Source organism: Amblyomma mixtum, chromosome 3 (assembly GCF_055824585.1).
Source record: "Amblyomma mixtum isolate Tamu chromosome 3, ASM5582458v1, whole genome shotgun sequence".
NCBI classification, from domain to species: domain Eukaryota; kingdom Metazoa; phylum Arthropoda; class Arachnida; order Ixodida; family Ixodidae; genus Amblyomma; species Amblyomma mixtum.
In genome coordinates, this window is record NC_143014.1 from 203,480,900 (window position 1) to 203,492,145 (window position 11,246).

Genomic DNA, 11,246 nt, shown 5'->3' on the forward strand with positions numbered 1-11,246 from the left:
TTATCCCGTAGATGTGCTCTGGCCGCCGAAAACTGTGATGGCTGCTCTAAGAGTATACATGTTGGTAAATAAAGGTGCGCGTTGCGCCTTTATCTGCTTATGGCCTTTTAGCTCGAATGCTGTAATAGCTGCTCTAAAAGAGTAGAGATGCGAGAAAATGGTAGCAGGATCCAGCGTTGCTAGGACGAGGCTTCCTAGCCAGGACTTGCGAGAACTAAGTTTGACCGCTGCCTAGCGTTAAGGCGGGCCTACAACCGCATTTCGTTCCGCGGTGGTTGCGTGTTACAAATGGCAGCTGTGAGATCCAGTGTTTTCGCAGTGCACAGAGGTAGGTAGGCCTAACAAAGTCGTGAATGTACTACGCAGTGGGATTGTAATGTACACGATAAAATAAGTGCAATAAATTAGGTGAAAAGAAAACGCACCTGACTTAGTGAGCAGTCTCCTGCAGTACGCTGCCATTTTAAGATCTTTCTGAAAGTAATAAGCAACAAAAATGGCGCTTTATGTCCCGTAAGAAAACATGCTGTAGTACTATTTTTTTCTGCTCGAAAAAATAACATGAAAAAAACCCTGAATCATCAAAAATTTTCCGGAATAGTCCGATTCTCCCCATATTTTATCTAAATAAATTGCACCCGATTTTGATCCCTCGAATTCACCAAAAATAAACCCGCAACCAATGAACCCAAAATAAAAGCAGCACCACTGGTGGATGTTCTAGCATCGAGCAAAACGGCATGATGACAAACTTTGTGTGACGTCAACAAATCCCGAGTCACTCCAACCGAAAATGCCTTGGTAGTGCGAAGACACCATCTGTCTTAAACCTTTGAAGGTCGACTTTTTTTTTTTGTAGGAAACATGGCCCTGAGGTGGGTTATTTGTGCTTCAAAATGAGAAAAAAAGGGACAAAACTCGATGCAAAAAGTTAAAGATAGGTCGGATGGTATTTCTGTCTCTTCGATCGTCGTCGCGTCGCCGTCCGCTTCCGCTTGGCAGTCTAAACTGGTTGTGTATAGTTCCTTGTGCGAAGAAGAGCTGTCGTCCTCTGACTGACGCCAGAAGAGTAGGCGGTGCGCGGCCATAACTAAACGACGACGCGCAACTCAACATCTCGAAGTGAACTGAGTAAACAAAGCGGTGAGCGATAACACTAGGCGAGTGCAGGCAACAAACCGAGCGAAGCGCAAAAAAAAAAAAGAATAAAAATCAGCTGTTGTGCACTTTCACAATAGTAGACGACGTAGGCCGAGAAACTAAAACTACGCCAGAGTCGTATAGTAAACCGCGTGGAGCGCTGAACAGAGCAAAATTACTACTTTCTAGGAGAGCTCATACGGCTTGGTTTTTTCTTTTTTTTTTAGGGGGAGGTGTGGTGGCGGTCGTTTATCGGACGAAGACACTGAAGAGTCTAGGGCTGAACACTTCCTAATGTGCTTGTTTAGCTGTGTATGCGACGCCCTTCGAGGCGCACGCGTCGGCCGTCCGCGGGCGAGTGCGAAAGCTCGGTGGGAAGGGAAACTCGCAATGCCGGGGCAATCAGCTCTCCTATTAGGAAGCGGTACCCTTAATTCTATCAGTGGTGGAGCTGGCAAACGTCGCTCGAAGCCGAAAAAAAGATCTACAATGCGCGCATGCAGCTCAGCTCTCGCTGAGTTTAGCCAATTACGCGACGTAGTGTAAACGTTGCTTAACGCTGTTCTCTTCTCTGCAGTAAAATGCGTGTACAACATCCCGTTCTACTTTGCCGAAAAGCTCTACAAGAGCATGAAGGTGAGTGAACTTCCATCGCGCAAAATGCAGGGTATTCTTCGTTAATCAGCTGCGTCTATTTACGTTCCGTGGATAAGGCGCATGATGGTGGTTCTGCCTTCTTACGCTCGCCGCTATACATGAGGGGTAAAAAACCTGCGAGAAAAATTGCCATGGTTGGCCACTGTGAACCTGGGGGAAATTCAAAATCAACGCGTATAATCTGCTGACTTTCTGCTGTTTTCTTCTGCCCCTGCAAGTTAAACGTTCAGGCGACGTAACGACACTGACACCAATAGGTGGATAAAACTAATGTGCAGTCAACCTCTACAAGCCTCTGTGAGATAGCACTGCTGTTTAGCCGGCATGCATGCACAAAACACGTAGCCCAAGGTTGGCATCGGCGCTCATAAGTATAACTTCTTCAATGCTCTTCCTTCACGCCAGCCAGACCTGCAAATTTTCCCTGCCTTGAAAGCACTTGCTACTGACCTTTGTCTTGATCTACCAGGGAGAGCACTGTCGCACTCACCACATCCGGCCCCACCGTTGCTGCAGTTGCGGGTTCCATGAACCCAAGACCGTTGCCCGCTTTACTGCGCTAGTTTTACAATGCATCTGTTCTTTTAAAGCTTGGTGGTGAACAGTTTTTATTTTCATGACGGTGACTGGGGGACCGGTCCTCGGGATCGGGGTCCTTAGTGCAGTACTCCGACAGCTTCTGCTATCATGCGGATCCTTCGCTGACCGCTCAGGCTAGAGCTAGGCAGAGCAGCTTCTCATGGAGAGGCAGTCGGCTGGAGTGTAGGTGGTTAACGGGGGCAATGGGTTGTGCTCAGCTTAACGCAGGAGGCAGGGCATTAGGGCCCCTTTGCAGAGCATTATTACCTGTTTTCTTTGTACCAGAAAGCAAGCTGATCACATGGTCCGCTGTGAAATGATAGCCGGCGCCACCTCTTATGTTGTCGATGGCTGCACTCAATTCGAGTCAGGTTTAGCAGCTCATATTGGCGCAAACTCAACACCTGGCTTGCGATTTTACGTTGCAGGGAATGGGAACTTCAGACAAAGCCGTAGTTAGGATAATCGTATCCAGGTGCGAAGTCGATATGGTCCAAATCAAGGAAGAGTTTTCCAAGACTTACAAGACACCACTGGACAACTTCATTCAGGTAGGAGCGCAGAAGACACAAACCACTCACTGGCAACTAGCGCATGGCCTTGAGCTGAGCATCAAAGTAGCCAGAAATGGCCTGCGCGTTCGCTGTGAGGACGGCACGAACGGATCAGGCAATCGTGGTGAAACAGATAGTACGGCGACCTTTTCCTGTCGCATACTTCTGTTGTTCAGAAATAGTGCGGTTAATTACCGTTTGACCTTTGGAGCATGTGTGTGGAGGGCAAAGGTGCTGACAGTGTCCACATGGGCCATGCAAGACTGGTGAATCGTAACAAGTAACTGTGCGTAACTATGAATGACTTAAGGGGAGGGTTCTTGACTAGACGAGCGCAGCAACGTACAACCACTTTTGAGATCACAGTAAGCACCGGAAGACGGAAGATGCGACTTGTCCGTGGTACCATTCCTGGTGGTTTTTCTGGCTCAAGTCTGCGTTGCACTTGAACTCGGTCAATCGTGTCATGCGGCCGGCAGCCGCTTGAGCGTGCAAGTGGTGACTTTCCGATCACCGGGGGTTCATTAACGGGCACTGCATGCGTACGGGCGTCTTTTGCGTTTTACTTCCAACGAAATGCGGTCGCTGCGGCCGAGGTTTGATGGAAGCTAAATACGAGACGACCGTTTGTTCTACGGTGTCATTTCACGTTAGAGAACCCCAGGGTGACGAAATTAACCCGAAGACCTTCAACACGGTGAATCTTTCTCCCTTCTTTCACCCCCTCCTTCATCCCCTTACCCATCAGGGGCGTTCAGGTGTCCACCCCGAGTGAGACAATTGCAGCATCGTTTCTTTCCTAGCAACCATTAATATTATCATTATTACGGTTAATATTATTATTAAGCGGTATCCTTGCCATCTAATGTGCTTCTCATGTAATCGCAATTGTTTTCACTAGATTAAATTGAAACGCTGACGCGTTCGCGCATGCGCAGTTAACAAAGTGATGCACGTTGTCATTTACATCAATAAATATTGATTATTCGGGAACAAAAACCCCCGTATTTTTGGTTCAGCGCCTGCAATTGCCCATGCTGCAACACGGCAGTAGTGCAGAACGCACGTCCGTGCAACCCGTATATCCAGGCACAATGCTGTAAAAGAAGCAGGGAAAGAAATTGGCGCCGAATATTGCCCGTCGATGCGCCGACTGAAAGCACAGTTACCAGACTTTAGAAGCAGACAAGCGTGGATACGTCGCTTCATGAACAGTTAGGATCAAAGTAAACAGAAAAAAAAAAGCCCGTAACAGGACCGGTAATTCCGCAGCATGTAAGGGGTATAATATACAGTGTTTCACCTAAGACTTTATACAGTTTTTCAAAACAGACTTTTTGAGTTAGGAGAGTGCTTTTTTCGGCATAGCATTGTCAGCGGTGTAGTAAATCAGACTACTGCTAAGACGTGTTAACTAGCTGGCTAGTTGACTATGTGGAATAATTAACTTTTTAGCTAATAATGTTAGACTAATGGTGTAGCCCACCTTAAGTAATATCCATATCAGTTTCTAGAAGTTCGAAAATGCGGTTACCCTCGGCGCTGTGGCCGAACAAATTTTGGCTATTTCGACGAGTTACATCCACTGGAAAGGTTGTTTTGCCTGCAAGCTTCTCGAAATCGCATGTAGTTTGGTGCGATGTAGCCAAAATTTACTCGGCCACAGTGCTGAGAGTAACCGCGTTTTCGAAATTCTAAAAACTGATATGGATATTGCTTAGGGTGGGCTACACTCCTCTTAATAATTAAGGATCCTAACAACAATAGTTAAAAAGTTAACTATTCAATATCAGTTCACCAGCCTGCTAGTTTGCACGTCTTGGCTGTATTCTGATGTACTACAGCACTGACAATGCTATGCAAAAAAAAAAAAGCGCTCTTCTTACTTAAAAAGCGTATTTTTAAAAATTGTGGGAAGTCTTAGGGCCGTTTCACATGCTCCGACTAGAACGAAAATAGTCGGCCTAGTCGGTGACGCCGCAGTGCGATAACGCACAGTGCTTTCACAGGCAACGCGTACCCAGCGAATTCGGTCGGAGGGACACGCAGGGTTGCTCGATGTTCGCATAAACAACCCACGATTAAACGCGACAGAAACGCTGCACGGAATGTGTTGATGATGTTATCACCAGCGTGTTTTTAGATGCAAGGCAATATTTCATATGTTTTGATTAGAATAAACAGTTTTGCTTACTCCGCGGGAACAGCTCCCACGTGACCCCACGCCGAGACGGCGCGTGACGTGACGTCACGTGGGAGCTGTTGCCACGGCCGGTCTCGAGGCGCGCGCGCCGAGTCCGGCCGCGGCAACCGCTCCCACGTGACGTCACGTCACGCGCCGTCTCGGCGCTGCCCATTGGTCAGTCGCAGAGCGAACACACAGACTCTGCGACTGAATTCCAACCGGACGGAACTTGGTCGCAGGCCGTCTGCGGCTAGACCGACGGCCCTCCCCAGTCGCAGACCGACAGAATTCGCAGCGTCGCAGGCGAGAATCGCATGCATGTGAAACGCCCCTTAGGCGAAGCGCCCCGGATAATAGTCGCAGAAGCTTTCAATGTCGTCTTTTTATTATGTTCGGATTAGCGTGCCGACTCAAGCTAACTTGTTGACAGGGCGTTGGACTGGGTGTGAGGAATGCAGAGCTTTTTTTGACTTGAGCATTTTTCATACCTGAAGATGACCGATGGTCCCGAGGGCTCGATCATTTGCGGAAATAACCGTGAACTTTCAATTAATAGGTGGCTTCGATGCTGCCGTAAATAAAAAAAAAGGCTGACGTATGCAAAGCCAGTGGCCAGTGAATTCAACTGTGACACATTATAGAGTGAATATGAGAGAAGCCAACAGCCACAGAAACCAAGGAGCACAAGAGATTTTTTTAATTAATTTATTTTTTATGGTGCTGATCAAGTAAGAATATTACTGAATATGTTGTCGCTTAAAGCCAATTGATTAGAAAAGCAGAAGAAAAACAACCACATGCCGCCGGTGGGATCCGAACCCACGACCTCCGAATTACGCGTCCGGTGCTCTACCTCTGAGCTACGGCGACGGCTGTCAAACCTTCTGCTTTCGGGGGTATTTATGTTTACAAATAACCTAACCTTGAGAGTGTTCATCAGCGCCACCCACGTTCGTAAGCGGCGGACGTGGAACGTCCTGAGTTACCGCTGGTGTGACGTAGAACGCCATCGAACGGCGAGGGTGGGAGCTGTGTGAGAACCCTCTTATGCTTCCTATGGCGTCAAGGCTGCCAGAACCGAGGCCCTCGCTAAGCAATTAAGCAAACAAGGGAAGGGGAATGAGGGACTCGTTATAAATATGTGAGAAGCCAACAGCCACAGAAACCAAGGAGCACAAGGGATTTTTTGTAATTAATTTATTTTTTTTGTGGTGCTGATCAAGTAAGAATATTGCTGAATATGTTGTCGCTTAAAGCTAATTGATTAGAAAAGCAGAAGAAAAAACAACCACATGCCGCCGGTGGGATCCGAACCCACGACCTCCGAATTACGCGTCCGGTGCTCTACCTCTTTTTTTTTTTTGCATAGCATTATCAGTGCTGTAGTACATCAGAATACAGCCAAGACGTGCAAACTAGCAGGCTGTTTAACGGAAGAGCGAAGCCCAAGCTTTTGGTCTGAGGCAGCGTAAGAAACTCCAAAAACAATGCCTATTAGTTTACTTGTTTGCTTTACTGGCTTTTTTGGCCTGGCAGCAACACTGCTTCGGGATTGGTGTTGCCGTCGCGGTACAAATAGTGCGTCTAAGGAAGGGAGAGAGAGAAAAGGAATGAGACCCTGCTGTTGTAGCGAGGCTGCTTACATAAATAACGTCAGGTCTGTCAGAGGTAAGTAACAGCTCCCTGCTGTCTGACGCACACGGTGTGTTTTGCATGCAGAGTGACACCTCGGGCGACTACAGGAAAGCCCTGCTTGCCCTCATTCACGGAAATTGATGGCGAAAGTGAGTACATGTGACCAACGTTTTTAAATACTCGTTTAAGGCGATGGGGAGGGGGGATGCCACTCCGGCTGAGCGAATGCTCCATTTTAGGCTATGTTCGCGAGAAAACTTGCGCGTTTTTCTTGTTCAAACAGTACAATGCAGGGATCATTCGAAAGCTTAATGTACAGATGCGGACATAAGTAAACGGAGCATGATGTTCCCTTTTAAGTGCAATCACGCTTTTCTGAGCGAAAATGAAGAAGCACTGTTTATCCATGAGAAAGCGCACGTGTTCACTAGCAGCATACGCATACCACAGCTGCCAATTTCAATTAGCCAACTGCGAGCTACCTTTACTGTTGTCCGCAACTGTACATTTTGTCAATCGATGCACACCACTGTACTGTAACTGCATTATCAACTGCACAAGAGAGTGGTATTGCAAATGACGAAGTCGGTAGTTTAGTTGATATGACCTACTTCATATACAATTCTGAGGAAACTACGTCACTTATGACAGTTTATGACTCCACCAGTTTATGACTCAACCGTGGGGGATTCTCCTAAAACATTTTACCATTGCTATGACTATTTCGTCTGGCCTACTTTTAGAATAAATGTTTATCTAGTTGGCCTGAGTCACTTGGCCTGAACCTTTGCTGGACGTTACAAAGCGACCTAGGTTCTGCTGAGCCACAACCCCCTTCTACACTAGTATCGTGTGGCCTCAGAATGTGCGTTTGTTGAATTGTATTTCATCGGCAGCCTTTTAAATACAGCAAAGTTAGTATATTTTGGGCACGAATATATGCTATGCATCGGGGGGCACAGCATCAATACTTACCACTTGAGGCGGACAATATGCTAGCGCAGTGTGGGAAATTTAATCAACTCGCCTTCATTAGGTCGCTTTTAATCGCCTTTCCAGTTTGAAGATCGTGAGGAAGTATTACGGGAATCTGCAAATCGAAAAGGAGATAAAAAAGAACTACAGAAGATAAGTGTATTAAACTTCGCACACTGAACTAGTATATTGTCCGCTCGAAATGGTAAAAAAATTGGAGAGGACACTGAAGCTCCGCCCTGAAGGTAGGATGCGATAGCGTTCGTCGGCACATCGTTCTCAACAAAACCCGATGCCACGAACGCCAGCACAGCTTCCGCGCCAAACGAACGGGCAGCAAGCCGCAAGCTTCGTGGTGAACGCGCCTTGGACGTGCGCTGCGTTGCTCGCCGCTCACCGCGTGATTCCTGCGTCCTCGCAGGAATCACGCGGGAATCGCGCAGGAATCACGCCCGAACGAGACGAGCGGGAGGCGCTGCCGTCGCGCGCTATCTGTTGGGCGTATTCGCCAACTGCAGCCTGTACAGCCACAAGGCTTGAAACCACGGTGAATTGATCACGGTGACTGAAGATTGTCACAGCGACTTACCTAAAAGGGATAATTATTCCCTAAATAATGCTTAAAAGTCTATACCAACCTATTGTTACTAACCATGTAATATTTAGTTTAAATTCAAAACTGATATTCCAGCGCTGTGAATAATCTGTGTAAAAGTATGCAGAAAATGTTTTGAAAAATCTTAAACGGCGTTATATGCCACTAAGCATCACGATTTGCGACCTAAAAGGGAAAAAAATTTAAAAATGAAATAAAAAAAACAATAAAATTACAGTACAGAGAGCGGAGTCGAACGGCCGACCTTCCATGCGCAACACGTGCCTCTAATGCACTGCGCCTTAGCAGCGATGTCAAGCCGTCGTTCTGAATGAATATTTATAACCAGCCTTAACGGTGGCTGCTACCTGCCGGTGGGCGGCTCTGTCATCGCTGGCTGTACCGGCTGCATTTGGCGAACACGCATCTGTTGGGGCTATGGCATACATTGCGAGGAGGAGGAAGAGGACGGGAGTGGTTTTAGTGGGTGCTGCCTGATGGCGCTACACACACACACACACACACACACACACACATACACACGCACACACGCACACACGCGCGCGCACACACACACACACACACACACACACACACACACACACACACACACACACACACACACACACACACACACACACACACACACACGCCGCCGCGGTGGGTCAGCGGTTATGGTGCTCGGCTGCTGACCCAAAAGACGCGGGTTCGATCCCGGCCGCGGCGGCTAGAATTTCTTTGGAGGAGAAATTCTAGAGGCCCGTGTACTGTGCGTTGTCAGTGCACGTTAAAGAACCCCAGGTGGTCGAAATTTCCGGAGCCCTCCACTACGACGTCTCTCATAGCCTTAGTCGCTTTGGGACGTTAAACCAAACCAAACCAAACCAAACCAAACCAAACCAAACCAAACACACACACACACACACACACACACACACACACACACACACACACACACACACACACACACACACACACACACACACACACACACACACACACACACACACACACACACACACACACACACACACACACACACACACACACACACACACACACACACACACACACACACACACACACACACACACACACACACACACACACACACACACACACACACACACACACACACACACACACACACACACACACACACACACACACACACACACACACACACACACACACACACACACACACACACACACACACACACACACACACACACACACACACACACACACACACACACACACACACACACACACACACACACACACACACACACACACACACACACACACACACACACACACACACACACACACACACACACACACACACACACACACACACACACACACACACACACACACACACACACACACACACACACACACACACACACACACACACACACACACACACACACACACACACACACACACACACACACACACACACACACACACACACACACACACACACACACACACACACACACACACACACACACACACACACACACACACACACACACACACACACACACACACACACACACACACACACACACACACACACACACACACACACACACACACACACACACACACACACACACACACACACACACACACACACACACACACACACACACACACACACACACACACACACACACACACACACACACACACACACACACACACACACACACACACACACACACACACACACACACACACACACACACACACACACACACACACACACACACACACACACACACACACACACACACACACACACACACACACACACACACACACACACACACACACACACACACACACACACACACACACACACACACACACACACACACACACACACACACACACACACACACACACACACACACACACACACACACACACACACACACACACACACACACACACACACACACACACACACACACACACACACACACACACACACACACACACACACACACACACACACACACACACACACACACACACACACACACACACACACACACACACACACACACACACACACACACACACACACACACACACACACACACACACACACACACACACACACACACACACACACACACACACACACACACACACACACACACACACACACACACACACACACACACACACACACACACACACACACACACACACACACACACACACACACACACACACACACACACACACACACACACACACACACACACACACACACACACACACACACACACACACACACACACACACACACACACGGCGTTACAGTAAAGGTGCCGGCTGATAGCGCGAGGTGTTGCGTATGCTTATGAGCTCTAGCTAAGCCCTTTCCCATTGCTAACAGCACGACTCGTTAGTCGATTCATTCTTTACTCTTCGGACTGTTATACCCTGTCTGATGGTTTTTTAGCCCTGAAGTCGAAGGTCGAAGCTGCAGCTGACACCAGAAAACCTGGTCATGATAACTACAGAGAATCGCGCACGAAAGAACGGTTCACTAACCGTGATAGCCGGGCACATAACGTCCTTGGCGGCGGCCACTCGCAACAGGGCGAAATATCTTCATTATTTAGAGGCATACTGCTTACCTCTAGTCGAGGGGAATCGTCTTGAGCGCAGAAAGCTACTAGGCAGAAATGGAGAAAAAGTTAATTCAGAGGGATATCTAATTCATTTACGTGTTGACAGTGTCATAGCTTTAGCAGCTACTGGAAGGGACGTCACTGCCGACGTGGTGGCGTCTCTTCCCACCAGCTTTTGGGAATGCTCCTGTCTAGACACACCACTTCACTCGAGCCAGTGGGCGAATTCTAAGACCGATGGCGCATTTTGTCTCTATGGGGCCT

General features: G+C 48.0%; 1 protein-coding gene across 1 annotated transcript in view; it reads left to right on the forward strand.

The window, feature by feature from the left end:
* LOC149353343 (annexin A4-like) overlaps window positions 1-6,891 on the forward strand; it is a 29,338-nt gene extending 22,447 nt beyond the window's left edge. The window contains exons 8-10 of the mRNA XM_089577327.1: window positions 1,718-1,776; window positions 2,805-2,927; window positions 6,835-6,891. Of these exons, the coding sequence (XP_089433453.1) occupies window positions 1,718-1,776; window positions 2,805-2,927; window positions 6,835-6,891 (239 nt within the window). The remainder of the gene's footprint in view (window positions 1-1,717; window positions 1,777-2,804; window positions 2,928-6,834) is intronic.
* Window positions 6,892-11,246: the final 4,355 nt, after the last annotated feature.